This window comes from Sturnira hondurensis, unplaced genomic scaffold (genome assembly GCF_014824575.4).
Source record: "Sturnira hondurensis isolate 20B ecotype Veracruz unplaced genomic scaffold, ASM1482457v3 Scaffold0013381, whole genome shotgun sequence".
Lineage (NCBI taxonomy): Eukaryota > Metazoa > Chordata > Mammalia > Chiroptera > Phyllostomidae > Sturnira > Sturnira hondurensis.
Window position 1 is genome coordinate 649,938 of NW_028086012.1, and position 16,882 is coordinate 666,819.

The following is a 16,882-nucleotide window of genomic DNA, read 5'->3' on the forward strand; positions in this document are numbered from 1 at the left end:
GGGGGGAGGGCGAGAATAGTGGGGGAAATATAGAATCCAAAGAACTTGAGACACGTGGTTATAAACTAAGGGGGGGGAGAATGGTGGGGGAGGGAGGGTGTGGGTGGAGGGGATTGAAGGGGGGGAATAGAACAACTGTAATGGTATAATCAATAAAATATATTTAAAAAAGAAAAAAAAAAAAGAAAATGAGTTGCAGTGAACAATCCAAAAGGGAAATTAAGAAAAACAACTCCAGCCTTTGCTGGTGTAGCTCAGTGGATTGAGCACGGGCCTTTGAAGCAAAGGGTTACCGGTTCAAATCCCAGTCAGGGCACATGCCTGGGTTGCAAGCCAGGTCCCCAGTGGGGGACACATGAGAGGCAACCACACATTGATGTTTCTCTCCCACTCTTTCTCCTTCCCTTCCCCTTTTTCTAAAAATAAATAAAATATTTTTTTAAAAAAGAAAAATGCCATTTACAACGTATCAGAAAGAATACAATTTTAAGAATAAATTTACCCAAGGAGGTACATGACTTACACACTTCAAACTACAAAAGAAATGCTGAAAGAAATTAAAGAGCTAAGAAAACATCTTTGTATTAACAGATCTGAAGGCAGTATCATTTAAATGGTAATATTTGCCAAAACAATCTACAAATTCAATGCAACCTTATCAAAATTCCAATGGCTCTTTCTTTCTTTCTTTTTCTTTTTGCAGAAATGGAAAAGCTAACTCTAAAATTCATATGGAATTGCAAGGAACCTCAAAAAGTCAAAAGAATCTTGAGGAATCACACTTCCTGATTTCAAAGTTTACTAAGTTACAGTAATCAAAACAGTGTGTACTAACTGAGAATCCAAAATAAACACACACATATTTAGTCAAATGGTGCTGGGAGAACTGGATATCCACGTATCCCTAACTCACACATGAGATAAAAATGAATTAAAAATGGATTAAAGACAAGAAACATAAGGGCTAAAACCATATAACCAGAAAAGACAGGGGTAAATCTTCATGAACTAGAATTTGGTAATGTATTTTTATAACACCAAAGCACAAATAAAATCAGACAAACGGAACTTCACTGAAATTAAACATGTTTATATGTATCAAAGTATACTATCAAGAGAGTGAAACAAAAATCCAGAGAGTGTGGGAGAACATATTTGCAAATTGTGTATCTGATAAGAGTCTAATACATAAAATACATAAAGAAATCTTACAATTCAACTAAAGAGACAACCCAATTTAAAAAATGGCAAAGGACCTAGACATTTCTCTAAAGATATACAAATGGCCAACATGTACACGAAAAGATGCTTGATGTTATTAGTCATTAGGGAAATTCAAATCAATACCACCATAAAATGCCACCTCATATTCACCAGTTGGCAATTTAAAAAACCAAAATTAAGTGTTGGCAAGGAAGTACAGATAATGGAGCCCTCAAACATTGCTGTTGGAACAGAGACTGGTGCAGCCATCATGGAAAACAGTTTCGTGTTCTCAACAAGCTAATCACAGAGTTACCATATGACCCTGCAATTCCACTCCTACATATACACCCCAAAGAACTGAAAACAAATGTTTAAAGAAAAACTTACACATGAATGATCATAGTAGCACTCACTATTCGTAATAGCCAAAAAGCGGCAACAACTCAAATATCCATCAGCAGATGAATGAACAAGCAAAATGTGGTATACCTAACAATGGAGTACTATTTGGCCCTAAAAAGGAACAAAGTACGGTTTCATTCTACAGCACTGAGACACTCTGAAAACTCTAGGTGAAAGAAACCAGACACAAAATGCCACATACTGTATAATTCTATAAAATTCTACTTATATAAAATCAGAATAGGTAAAACCATAAAGACAGAAAGCAGATTTCTGACAGGATGGAAAGGGTAATGAGGAGTAACTGCTTAACTGGTAGGGGGTTTCCATATAGGGTGGTAAAAGTTGTAGAACTAGATAGTAGTGATGGTTACACGTCATGAATATACATACTTAATGCTACTGAATTATATAGTTATGTGTATTTTTCCATAATATAAATATTGCAGTACACATACAGTTTTGCTACTTTCACTTTTTAAAATGTATGCCTGCCAAGAGTTTTCCACGTCAGTATGTATAGATGCAATTCATTCCTTTTTCTGAATACTGTATGGTATTCAATAGTAAAAATATTATTATTGATTGAAACAACATTCTTTTGATGAACACGTAGGTTTCCTTTTTTTGCTGTTACAAATATTACAATGATGCCCTGGCTGGTGTGGCTCAGTGGATTGAGCACAGGCCTGCAAACCATACGATCGCGGTTCGATTTCCAGTCAGGACGCGTGCCTGGGATGCAGACCAGTTCCCAGCAGGGGACTCATGAGAGGCAACCATACATTGATGTTTCTCTCCTTCTCTCCTTCCCTTCCTCTCTAAAGATAAATAAATCTTTAAAAAAATATTACAATGAAAATATTAGTATATGTATGTATATGCCTTTCTTTGGAGAGAGATAACGATCAATGGTTTTGCTAGACTAAAGAATACATGCATTTAAAGATTTAATAGCCACTGTTAACTTATTTTCTGAAAAGGGCCTCTAACAGTGCACATAATATCTTCACTAATACTTAGTATTATCAAATTGCTCAATCTTTCAAATTTTTAATCCATTTAATAGATGAAAATTTTCCGTGATTACAGTTGAGCACCTTCTTGTATTAGAGAAGCTACCCAACATAGTTTTTATAAGCACAGACCCTGGAGCTGAACTACCTGGTTTCATAGCTTGGTCCCATCATTGACTAACTTTGAGACTTTAGGCAAGTTATTTAACTCACTGTGCCTCAAGTTACTCAGCAAAAATTAGTGATGATAACAGTTCTTAAACTTCACAGGGCCACATTAAAAATTAAGTGACTTTTAATATATGAACTGGGCTTATATTAATACATAACATACATAGTAAATGACTGTTAGCTGTTTCTGGTACATTTTGTGTATTAGCAATCTGTTGATTTTCTTCTGTTACTTGCCTATTTGTTTCTTTTGCCATTTATCCCCTTCCCAGCTAATGTCAAGAGTGGTGGTCCTGGTGTTAATATTATAGCTGTTTATTTTTTCTTTGCATTTGTATTTTCAAAATTCTATATAATTAGCATAGCATAATTATTTTTATAATCAAAATAAAAAGAGGAAGCATATTTGAGATGTCAACATAAGTAAGTAACCTTTTAAAATTCCTTGCAGTAAAAGAAGTTTATTTCTTGTCAAAGTAAATAAAAAGTTCATAATAGTTATTCCCTATAAAAATCTTCTGAAAATCTGTTAACTTTTGTCTCTTTTTAATAGTTTTATATGAAGTCATTTATTAACAAATAACAGCATAAATTTATTAGAAAAACCTTTCATAGGTTTATAATGTCTCATAAGTTAGAGTATTTTATATATAGCAGAAGTGTAAATGAAATGTAAAGTACTCAAATGTTTTTGACTAAAATCATGGCAATGATCACCTATGTTCAGATTACATGCAAATAATTATAATATTATTAACTGTCCTGAAACAGGTTATTCGGAATTTCTTCCTTAGCAAAATGTACGGATGGCATACACTCCATCCTCAATAAAATTTGTTGAGGGGTGTATAAAAGTCTTTTCATATGGTAATTTTTTTAAGTAGATGGTTTTTTTAAATTTTATGTATTTATTTTTAGAGAGAGGGGAAGGGAGGGAGAAAGATAAGCAGAGAAACATGGATGTCAGTTGCCTTTAGCATACTCCCAACTGCAGACCCAGACTGCAACCCAGACATGTACCCTGACTGGGAATTGAACTTGTGACCTTTGAGTTCACAGGCTGGTACCCTATCCACTGAGCCACACCAGCCAGGGCTCATATAGTAATTTTAAAAATATCATTTGCAGTGTAGAAACTATCAAAATACAGTAACAAAGGTGCCATTTCACTTCTGTGGGAAAATAAATGCTGTATGCATAACTAGCTTACCCATCAGAATATTATTTATCTAAATATATTTATAACATGTACAAAAATATAATTCAGATGTATTAACAATGTCGATCTAAACAAAAACCATATATTTTAGACAGAAATTTTTGAGAATTTAAATTTAAATATTTAAGTAGAAAGACTATCCTAAGCAACAAGGAAAACCCAGGAACTATAAAAAGAAATTAGACTACGTAAAAAGGAAATCTTCTCACATGGCAAAACAACAGAAACAAAAACTGAAAGAAAAATATACTATGAAAATTTATTTCAAATACTTATATTCAAGTTGATATCCCTAGTATAAAAGAGATTCTACAGAGAGAGAAAATTCAAATGACCAACAACATTAAAAGACATTCTACTTTACGAAAGTTGGAAAAATACAAATTGGAATCATTTTTTAAACTCAGAATAATAAAATATTAAAAAGAGGAGTGGGCAAAAAGGATACAAGAAATGGGTACTCAGCCCTGGCTGGTGTGGCTGAGTGGACTAAGTACCAGCCTGCAAACCAAAGAAAGGGCCACCAGTTCAATTCCCAGTCAGGGCACATGCCTGGGTTGCAGGCCAGGTCCCCAGTTGAGGGTGCACAAGAGGCACTACATTGATGTTTTTCTCCCTCTCTTTCTCTAAAAATAAATAAATACAATCTTTAAAAACAGGAAGAAACAGACACTCAGACCCACTGCAAGTAAAAGTGTAAATTACTATTCCTATTTGTACGGACAGAGCTAATACTGCCTTAAAACTAATCCACCATCTTGATACCTGGGTAAATCTGAACCTTTGACTTCCTCCCTTTCCCTAGGGTGAGCCGTGGGATATGCACACAAAGCCCTGATGAGCACAGGATTTCCATTAGTTCTGGTCTGGGCAAGTTGCCCTCAATGATACCTCTCTCTTAAGTTGCTCTGGTACCAGAGCCTTCTGGCACCTGACGCACCTGATCCCTCTGATCACCCAAACATTCTCACGGTTTTAGGAGGTGTAAGCACATGGTCTGATGAGGGGTGGGCGGTGGGAGGCGCAGGGATCCATTTTTGTCTTGCTGCTACCTGAGACTGCATTTCTGTATGTAAGCTCCCTATTAAACTCATTCAATGGACAAGATGGACATGCCTGCCTCATTCTTTGACCTCTCAGTTCCTTCTGCATTTGGGGGTCACTTTGCATACATGGCCCTTTCACAATACACCAGTCTGAAAAGTAATCTAAAAATATCTTAAAACTGGAAAAATACTTCTATGCTTTAACCTACAAATAAAAGCATCTATTAGGTACACAAACAAAATATTTACCGAAGCATTATTTGTAACAGGAAGGGGGAAGAGGACAACCTGAATACACAAAAGAGAGAATAGCTGGTATATTTATACTCTGCAACATTATGCTGCTTTCCTTTTTAAAGAAAAAGGTTTGATTTATATTCACCTGGAGAGATACACAGATTGAGAAAAGTAAACTGCAAAAAATATGTATGTTATGGGTTCCATTTTGCTAAAATCTAAGCAAAACAGAAACTATCAATAAATATGTATAAACACATACAAACATACAGCACAGAACGTAGGGAAGGACACTTATGTTGCAACCCTGACATCCTTGGGGACTGGGATAAAGGGAGAGAAACTTTTCTTTGTCTTCACTCACTGTTTTAACAGTTACAATGAGCACACCTTACTTATGTAATTAAAAAACAAAACTTTAAGAATTGATGTTTAGATAAAATAACACTCCCACCCCGCACAAGTGGAGGAAAATATTATTCCATTTATAATTTGAAACTGACAAAAAAGAAAAAATCAACAACATCCAGAGTTCTACCACCTCCAAAAGATAACCATTGTAAATATTTTTTATGCATTTCATTTTCTTGTCTTTACTGGACTAGTTTTAAAAACACTATTATGTTAATACACAGTGACACACACACACACACAGTGTATACTGTGTACTCCTGTTCATTTTAATGCTTTAATATTAATATTTTTACATAACTAGAAGTTACTTCGTAAAAAATTTTTATTGGCTACATAAAATAATTTTATAAATAAACTATAGTTTACTTAACTATTACACTTTGGTGGACACTGAAGTTATTTCTAACTTTGTGCAACAATGTCAGAGTATTACTTGACAGACTCCCAAAAGTGAATTATTGACAAAAAGAGTATGAACATTCAAATATATTCCTGAAACATAGGCTGAAAACTGCTTTACAGAAAGTAGGTACTAATTACCAACAGCTATAAAGGTAAGAGAAGTTGTATCAACAATGAGTTATAATTTCTTGATTTTTGCTAATGTGATAGACAAATAATGGTATAGCTATTATTTTAAAATTTTAAATGAGATTACATGACTTCTATAAATATATGTATTTACATACAGTCTCCAGTGTCACTTTTTTTGTGAATTGCTATTTGTCTTTTTTGTCCATCTAACATTAAAATGCACTGTTATCAATTTGTGTTATTCTGCTAAAACACTCAATTTAGTTTACAAAAGGCTATATGATCAAGATTTTAAAATCAAGGTAAGTGGTTCATTAATAAGAGAGCATAAGAAATTATCAGGGAGGATACATTGTGAAGTATGTGATTATCTAACTACCATGCTGTACACCTGAAACAAATACAAAATAATATTAAATACAAACTGTAGTTGAAAAATATTTTTAAATGTTAAAAAAAGAAAAAAGTATAGGAACAATACCAAACAACCAATTGACACAACAATCTTCCATCTTAATTTAGAATTTCAATCAGAATTACTAAAAGCACAATATGTTATAACAATTATTGAATTTGATACCTGCTGAATTCCAAGGCACAAGTATAAGATACTGTCTGGATCATATTTTTCACCATTTGGTCTCCGCACCTCTTGGATAAATTGGCATAAGCCCAAACTCAACTCAGCAAAAGTGCAAGACAGAATATCTTCCTTCAGCTTTATAGAGCGGACTGTGGAAAGGCAGAAAACATCTGAAATATTAACTTATAAGGTATGGAGTAATGTCTACTTTATTCATTGAATAAATACTGACTACTGTGCCTCAGACATTGTGGAATACACTGGTAATAAATGGATTAAAGGCAGCTCCTGATCTCAAGGTTTTTTAGTTAAAGAAATAGACAATGCAATACCTATGGTGTGACAGGTGTTATGACAGAGGTTTATTAAAACAGGATTCTATGACAGCAAATGATGGATATCTAATAAACAGAGAAGGGTCAGGTGAGATTCTGGTGGATAGGAACTAATGCTAGACCTTGAAAGAAGAGTTAAATAGGTAAATAAAGAATTTGAGCCACATGTATAAAAACCATCCTTTATATTAGCGTAATAAATTCATGATGAGAAGATACAACCTTAATTTATAACAAATCTTCAAAATTGGCAGTATATCAATTTTTCTTTTTAAAATAAGACTTAAATTTCTAAATAACTTTAAATATTCCACTTATAATTTGAAACTGACAATGGTATTACAAGTGAACACAAGGAGAAAAATGAGTTTTACCTCTGCAGCCTGACTCTGAGGATTCTTGGGACAGTGCATGGTCTGGAGCACTTGCTAAGGGGTCAGAACATGGACTAGATGAGGCATGTTCAATTCCTGACGGGGAAAAAAAAATGAGAAGTTTAAACAAAAATGGTGAAAAACTGCCCTGGCTGGGCAGATCAGATGGTTAGAGCATGAGCTTGATACAACAAGGTTGGGGGTTTGATCCCCAATCAGGGCACATACAAGAAGCAACCAATGAACACACAGGTAAGTGGAAAAACAGACAGATGTTTCTCTCTCTTCCCTACTCCTTGCTCTTTAAAAATCAATACATAAAAAATTTAAAAATCGCAAAAAATCAGGTAAAGCAAAAATAAAAGTTTTAGAACACTTTTGACTTAGTATTTATTCTTTTTAAGTAGATTTATAACCTTTTATATTTATATTCCCCTTATCCTGTAACTCAAAACACAGATTCATGCTGTGTACTTACCGCTACATTTCAGATCCCCCTGTTCTTCCTTGGCATTTTTCCACTGAACCCAGTTCTTCCAGGCATTTACCCCATACATGTATTTCAGTGTCATTCCAGACACTGAGCACCCTTGAAAGGCTCCTTGAATAAGACTCCTGGGCTCCACAGCCACTACAGACTTCTTTCGTCCCTGTTATAATTCCAAAAATACAGAATATAAAGTTTAGTTTTGGGTCTTTAAGAATCGGGGTTCTCAAAGCTAGAAAGGGCATAACCTTACAGAGTAGGGAAATTAGTATTACAGCTGAAAGATTCAGAGTTCTTACGAACTGAAAAGACCTTTAGATTATTTAAGCCAATCCATACAAGAGAAGAAAAAAAGAAAGCTGAAATGTAAGAGATCATACGTGATAATTACTAGTATTTGAGTATTTACTATGATCCAGTATCTAGACTCACCCAATGAGGTATGCATAACAGTTATTACGACTCCGATCTATTTAATGAAACACATGAACAGAACATATTCTGGGCTACAGAACAAGCTTCAATAAGTTCTCTAATTGCAGTGGAATTAAACTACAAACCAGTAATAGAATAATGTAAAGAAAATACTAAAAAACTGGAATTTAAACAACACATTTATAAATACCACATGGGTCGAAGGAGAAGCCATAAATGCAATTAAAAAACATTTTGAACTTAAGTGAAAACATATCAATATTTTTGTGATGGTGCTAAAGCAGTGCTTATAGGGACAGTTATAGTACTAAAATGACTTATGAGAAATGAAAAAGATCTAAAGCAGTAATTTAAGCTATGATCTTAAGAAACTAGAAAAAAGAAGACCACTTTGAAACTCAAAGGGAATGAAGAACGTAATAAAAATAAGAGCAAAAATCAATTTAAAAAAGAGAGAAAAATTAATAAAACTAAAATCCGGTTCTTTCAGAAAGTAAAAAATTGATAAATATCTAGCTAGAATTATTTTTAAAAGCAGAGAAAACACAAATCACTAATACCTAGTAAGAGATCTACCTGATAAAGTTCAATACATCATGATTAAAAACTCCATGCAAATTAGCAAAAGAGAACTTCCTCAACCTGGTAGAGAACATCTATGAGAGACCTACAGGTAACATCATACTCAGTGATGAAAGACTGAACACTTGAGCTAAGAATGGGAACCAGCATGAAGGTCTGGTCTCACCACTAATATTCAACATTGTATTGAAGATCCTAACTAGTGCAATAAATCAAGCAAAAGAAAATAAAATATATTAGATTTGTAAAGAAAAACTGTCTCTTTTTTTAAAAGACTTTATTCGTTTATCTTTAGAGAGGAAGGGAAGGTGAGAAGGAGAGAAATATCAATGTATGGTTGCCTCTCGTGAGTCCTCTGCTGGGAACTGGCCTGCAACCCAGGCATGTGCCCTGACTGGGAATTGAACCGCGATCATGTGGTTCACAGGCCCAAGCTCAATCCACTGAGTTACGCCAGCCAGGGCAAGAAAAACTGTCTTTATCACAGATAATATGCTTGTTTAAGGAGAAAATCCTAAGAATTTTAGCTGTGCAAAAACCACAGTGCATAAGTCAGTATACAAAAACTATCTCCATTTCTTTATACCAATGAAGAATACTAGAAAATGAAATTTTCAAAAAGCACTATTCACAATAGATCAAAAAAATATTTAAATGATTAGATAAACTTAACAAGCATAAGACTTATACAAAGAAACGTATAAAAGACTGTTAAGAGAAATTAAAGAAGATAGCATTTTCATGGACTAGATGGCTCAAAATTACTAAGATGTCAACTCTGTGCGCAAATTGAGCTATAGATTCAGGACAGCCCCAGCAGGCCTTTCTATAGAAATTGACAAGTTGATTCTAAAATTTATATGGAAATGCAAATGACAATTTTTTAAAAGACTTTATTTGTTTATCTTTAGAGGGGAAGGGAAGGTGAGAAGGAGAGAAATATCAATGTATGGTTGCCTCTTGTGAGTCCCCTGCTGGGAACTGGCCTGCAACCCAGGAATGTGCCCTGATTGGGAATCAAACCGCAATTGTGTGGTTCGCAGGCCCGCACTCAATCCACTTAGCTACACCAGCCAGGGCTGCAAATGACAATTTTGATAAAGAACAAAGTTAGAGGACTTACTCCTGATTTCAAGACTCACTGTGAAGCTACAATAATAAAAAAAATTAGTACTGATATAAAAACAGACATATAAACAATGGAACAAAACAGAGTTTCAGAAATAGATGGACACATATGAGTATGTAGTTGACTGACTTTAACAAAGGTACCGATATAATTCAACAGGGAAAGGGTAGCCTTTTTGTAAGAGCAGTACTGGAACCAGATATCCACATACAAAAAAAAACCATTGATGCTTGCCTCAACTCATACATTAAAAATGATCTCAAAATGGATTATAAACAAATACAAAAGCTAAAACTATAAAACAAGAAAACATAAGAAAATATTTCAATTACCAAATGTCCATAATCAAAGATTTTTAAACAAAAAGTTTTGTTCTCCACCAAAGAAAATAAAAAAGGGAATCACAGAATAGAAGCAAATTTCATATTTGATAAAAGAATTATATTCATAATTCACTCAAGTCCTATAAGTGTTCTGTATTATATATTCATAAGGGAATGAATATGTATATATTATAAATATATAATAGAGAACACTTATTAACTCAGTAAGCTGATAACAACCCAATTTTTTAAAATGTTCAATAGTTTTGAATAGAACCAACAAAGAAGATGAAGGAATAGCAAATAGCAAATAGGCATATGAAAAAATACCCAACATCATTAGTCATTAGGAAAATACAAATTAAACCCACAATATACCACTAACTAACACACTCACTAGAATGGCTAAAATTAAAAATTAACAATACCAAGTGCTGACAAGGTCATGGAGCAAATGGAACTCACACACCACTGGTGGGAATGCCAAAGGTTACACCCACTTCAGAAAAAAGTTTGCTAGCTTCTTACAAAGTTAAAAACACACATATCCTGCCCTGGCTGGTGTAGCTCAGAGGACTGAGCGTGGGCCTGCGAACCACACGATTGCGGTTCGATTCCCAGTCAGGGCATACTCCTGGGTTGCAGGCCAATTCCCAGCAGGGGACCCACAAGAGGCAACCATACATTAATGTTTCTCTCCCTTTCTCCTTCCCTTCTCCTCTAAAGATAAATAAATAAAATCTTAAAAAAAGAGACACACATACCCTAAGACCAGCAACCCCACTCCTAGGTATTTTTCCTCAAAAGAAAACGTATTAGCACAGATTTATAATAGGCTATTCATAGCAGCTTTTTAAAAAATAGCCACAAATGGGAAACAACCCAAATTTCCATATACTGTTAAAACAGTTAAACAAACTGTTGTCTGTCCATACAATGAAATACTATCCAGAAATAAAAAGGAATGAACTGCTGATATGTGCAACACATGGACGACTCTCAAAAACATTATGCTAAGTGAAGGAAGCCAGACGCATAAGAATATAAATTATATGATTCTATTTAAATGAAGGTTTAGAAAAGGCAAAACAGTACAATTTTGCCTAGATCTGCAAAACAGATTGGTGGTTATCAGGAGTTGGAGATGAAGACTAATTACAAAAGGTCACAAGAAAAGCTTCTGTGGCAATTCAAGTATTATGATTGTGATGGTAGTCCACATTGAATACATGCAAAGCCATCAAACCGTAGACTTAAAATATATAAAATTTTAAATGTAATTATAAAAATAGAGCTAAAAAGAAATAAGGTTATTACTTTCTTATTTTTGGTATATGAAAGGCCTGTCGACATAAAAAAAAACAGTCCATGTGAACTTCACTATTATACTGTATTATATATACTAGTGAGCCTCATTATAAAAAGCTTTTAAAATAAACAAAACAAAAACCTTCAATTATAGAAACAAAACAAAAAAGTCCCTGCTGAAAGAAATGTAAAACACAAGCTATGGTTCTTTTTTTAAAAGCTTTAATGAGTTTTAGTTGATCCCAAACTGACAATAGTTACAATAAAACCACATCTCAAATGCTTCCCAAGATACTGTTCTTGACTTTAAGAAATAACAAAAGCACACACACACGAAAATAAAAACACAAGGTTGTAAAACAATGTATGGAAGTCCCCAATCTGGCTGATACAGAGTTTTGTAAACTGCAAAAACTAATCAACACTTACAGAATGAAGGAACAAAAAGAAAAATTTAGCTACTGCTTACTCTTCGTCTGGGCTGAGGGAAGCCATCTCTGTGTCGTCTCCTTGTTCGGGAACGTGCCTGGATTCCCTGTCCTTTATTCAATGGGTCAAAGGATTCTAGAGTAACCAGCAGAAAGCATAATGTGAGATACATGACTCACTGACTTAAAGACTAAGACTGAGGAAGAAAATATCAGATAACAGTCACTTTATTCAGAATTTTGTTTGTGATAACATAAGAATTTTATTTATATACTTAAGAGAAATAAAGGCTGTTGCTATTAAGAGTTCTTTATCAAGAAAAACTCCTTTACAGTCCCTGTTGGAAAACTTTAAAAAAACAACAAATTAACTACTTATATGCACAAACCTGATGGAAAATCTGCTTCCAGATCCTGTTCAGTTTCCCCTTTTGAGAACTGTTTCAATTCTGAATCAGCCTCTTGCACAGCATTTGACTTTAAGGCATAATGATTCAATTCTTCCTCCCAACTATGTGGAGTAGATACTGCCTCAGATTCAAGATCACCACTGTATGTACTTCCTTGGTCTGAAATAGTTAGAAAATACAGCCTCATAATAAAATAGACTCTTAACATAGTCAGAAACATTCCTGAAACACCGAACCACCAAATACAGATATGGTTGCTTGACCATTACCTAAGGTATATAAAAATGAAGTAACTTGGTTACTGGTCTTACAGAACTAGATTCCTATTCTTGGTATACATTTTAAAACATTATCTCAATCTGTAAAATGAATATTTGAGGTCTCTTTTATGGTTCTCATTACAAATTAACCCACAAATCATAGACATCTGGTGCCCCTACAAATAGCTAAAACTGCAAATATTTAATCCAAGAATTCTAATACTTTATGGGTTTGTATTACTAAAAGGGGACAGTATATATTTCTAAGATCCAAAATATATTTTCAACTACAAACCTTTTTCAAATATCTTGGTGTCTAGAAAGAGTTCCTGTTCAGAAGTTTGAGATCCTAAAGAAAAAGAAAAGCACATAATAAAACAATTTACAAGTATACACAAAGCAAACTGCATCTCAAATAAAATGTACTATATATACATGATTCACATGAGAGAATTCTAAGTAAACAGCTTTCTTATATGCAGAAAGAATGTTTCATTAATAGCCCTGGATGGGTAGCTCAATTGGTTAGAGCACTGTTGAAATAAACCAAGGTTGTGGGTTCAATTCCTAGTCAGGGCACATACAAGCAGCAACCAGTAAGTAAATGTATGAATGAGTGAAACAACAAATCAGTATTTCTCTCTCTTTTCCCCTCCCCACTACGAAATCAGTATTAAAAAAAAAAAGAATGTTTCATTAATAAAAATAGGCATTAGCAGTAAATGCAGCTAAACAAATTACAACTTATAACAGTGGTTACACTTCTGGGTAGTAGTATGAAAGAAGTCACAGCAAAAGACACCTTTCTTTTGGACTTTGCACTCATGTACTACCTGAAATTAATTTTTTCCCCATGATGTATACACACTCAAATTTATTCAGATTGACAAATCTGTTTTAAATTGCTTTCTGCCCTCTAAAATATAATATGCTTTAGCACTGCATTGGAAAACAGATAGACTTAGACCGTAAGTTACATGAGCAACCTACACATGGAACTAAACAGAACACAGCTCTATCAATTACACACTGTTTTAAAAGTAAGAAACTCAAAAATTCAAAGTATTAAAAACCATTTTTTAAAAATCCAGGAAAACTGCTTCTTTCCCTGAAATCAAAGATAAGTTAGCCATATCCCTTAAGCTGAAATTCATTTTTCCCTCTTTTATGTTTTTAAAATGTATTTTATTGATTATGCTATTAGTTGTCTGATTTTCACCCTCTTTATTCCCCTCTACTCTGTACCCCCCCTCCCACCTGCATTTACCCCACTTAGTTCACATCCATGGGTTGCATGTTAAGTTCTTTGGCTTCTCCACTTCCTATACTATTCTTACCTCCCCCTGTCTATTTTCTAACTACTATTTATGCTACTTATTCCCTGGGCCTTCTCCCCGACTCCCCCGTCCCTCCTCGCTGATAACCCTCCATGTGATCCCCATTTCTGTGATTCTTTTCCTGTTCTAGGTGTTTGCTTAGTTTTTTATTTTATTTTAGGTTGTTGTTGATAGTTGTGAGTTTGCTGTCATTTTACTGTTCATATTTTTTGATCTTCCACTTCTTCTTAGGGTAAATCCCTTTAACATTTCATATAAGGGCTTGGTGATGATGAACTCCTTTAACTTCACCTTATCTGGGAAGTACTTTATCTGCCTTTCCATTCTAAATGAAAGCTTTGTTGGATAATCTTGTATGTTGGTCCTTGCCTTTCATGACTTTGAATGCTTCTTTCCAGCCCTTTCGTGCCTGTAATATGTTTCTTTTGAGAAATCAGCCAAAGTCTTATGGGAACTCCTTCGCAGGTAACTGTCTCCTTTTCTCTTGCTGCTTTTAAGATTCTCTCCTTATCTTTAATCCTGGGTAATGTAGTTATGATGTGCCTTGGCGTGTCCTCTCCTGGGTCCAACTTAATCAGGACCATCTGAGCTTCCTGGACCTCCTGGAAGTCTATTTCCTTTGCCAGATTGGGGAAGTTTTCCTTTATTATTTTTTCAAGTTAAGTTTTCAATTTCTTGCTCTTTGTCTTCTCCTTCTGGCATCCCTATGATTTGGATGTTGGAACATTTAAAGTTGTCCAGGAGGTTCCTAAGCCTCTCCTCATTTTTTTGAATTCTTGTTTCTTCATTCTGTTCTGGTTGAATGTTTATGTCTTCCCTCTGGTCCAAATTGTTGATCTGAATCCCCATTTCCTTTCCTTCACTGCTGGTTCCCAGTATACTTTCCTTTATTTCACTTTTCATAGCCTTCACTTTTTCCTCTGTTTTGCAACCATACTCAGCCATTTCTGTGACCATTCTGATTACCACTGTTTTGAACTCTGCATCTGATACCTTGACTATTTCTTCATTGCTTAGTTGTATTTTTTCTGGAGATTTGATCTGTTCTTTCATTTGGGCCATATTTTTTTCTCTGTGCAGCTGTTACATTTTGAGGGGTAGAGCCTTGGGTATTCATCAGGTTGGGGTAACCTAATTCATTGCATTGTGGCATTGTATGTGAGGGAGGGGCCCAAGAAGGAATAATGCTGCTTGCTGGGTTCTTGCTATGTCAGCTATGTCACTTCCCATACTAGCCACTAGCAAATTGGGCCCTTCTGGTGCTAATTCCCAGGTGGGTGGGTTTCCCAGGTGGGTGTACGTTCTACAACCCTTTTAGTCTGTACAATAAACTGTCCTGTGAGGCCAGGAGTTCCTCCTGCCACCTCAACTCCCACAGGTTTTTTCAGTCAGAGGTTTTGAGGCTTTATTCTCTTGTGCTGGAACCCTGGGTTCCACAATCTGTCTTGTTCCCCAGCTGTTGTTCCCATTTTATCTGCATGCAAATGTGGGACCACCTGGCCCACCAGCTGCTGCTTTACCACATGTCCTCCCTGCCCTGGCTGCGTGTCTCTGCCCCTCCAACAGGTCTGGATGAATGTTTCTTCTTTTAACTCCTTGGTTGTCAGACTTCAATACAGTTCAATATTCTGGCAGTTCTGTTTGTTTTTTATTTTTAAATTGATTGTTGTCCTTCTTTTGGTTGTGCAAGGAGGCACAGTGTATCTACTTATGCCTCCATCTTGGCTGGAAGTTGCCTCCTTAAACTATTTGATTTTACATTATAGTGATTATAATTATACTGAAACTTAGTTTTCAAAGTTTTTCTGTCTGATTCAATTGTTTGCTAAGGCAAGTAACAATATTTATATTGAGGAAGTACTTGATGTTAACTATAAATGTGAACATAGAAGCCAATCTAAGAAAAGGTTTATTGTTAGGAATTGCCTGAACTTCCAAAATACACACAGTATCAGAATGTTAAAAGATTATTGTAACATAGGGACAATATTTCAAAACATTAAAATCCACATATAAATGGGCCAGAGTATGAAACTACATACTAAGATCAAACTGAGACCAGAAACACTGGAGTAACAAACTTCACCAATCACTCAGAATTCATATGATTTAAAAACTTAGGCAACACAACAGAAAAATTGACAGTAGGTTTTCAAATGCTAGTGTTCAAAGAAACTACCTGCCATTTATTATGCACAATCAAATCTCAGTGGTTATCTTTGTAAAAATTGTGACTGAAAAAAAATGCCAGGAAGGAGTATTTTCTTGGCTCACCAATGATATATGAAAAGGTCTTCATAAAAAGTCACTGATATATTTCAACTATGTTAAACACCATTTCATTTTCCCTCTCTTTTTATCATGATATCTCTGCTTATATCCAAAAATCAAGGAGCTGCTAATTAAAGCTAGAAACCTTTCAGGAATCTACATTACTGAGTTTTGATTAATATCATGTATCATTTGCTTTGAAGTCAGACACATCTGGATTCAACTTCTGTTTATTTACTTCCCAATTGCATAGGAAGTAAAACATCCTGTTTACCAAGTGAGGAATCTGGAGTAAATGGTAACCCCCACAGGGTTGTTGTGATGATTAAATTCAGCAATGTCTATAGTGTATTTGAAAAAGCCTAGAATATACTT

The 16,882-nt window shown here is 34.7% G+C and overlaps 1 protein-coding gene across 3 annotated transcripts in view; it reads right to left on the minus strand.

Annotated features, from left to right (window-relative positions):
- Window positions 1–16,882, minus strand: part of ZMYM4 (zinc finger MYM-type containing 4) — a 142,837-nt gene that overhangs the window by 10,272 nt on the left and 115,683 nt on the right. For all 3 annotated transcript variants that reach the window (XM_037061459.1, XM_037061458.1, XM_037061460.1), the window contains exons 21-26: window positions 13,195–13,248; window positions 12,619–12,798; window positions 12,271–12,365; window positions 8,016–8,187; window positions 7,538–7,633; window positions 6,826–6,977 (exon numbers count right to left, since the gene is read on the minus strand). In XM_037061459.1, the coding sequence (XP_036917354.1) occupies window positions 6,826–6,977; window positions 7,538–7,633; window positions 8,016–8,187; window positions 12,271–12,365; window positions 12,619–12,798; window positions 13,195–13,248 (749 nt within the window). The remainder of the gene's footprint in view (window positions 1–6,825; window positions 6,978–7,537; window positions 7,634–8,015; window positions 8,188–12,270; window positions 12,366–12,618; window positions 12,799–13,194; window positions 13,249–16,882) is intronic.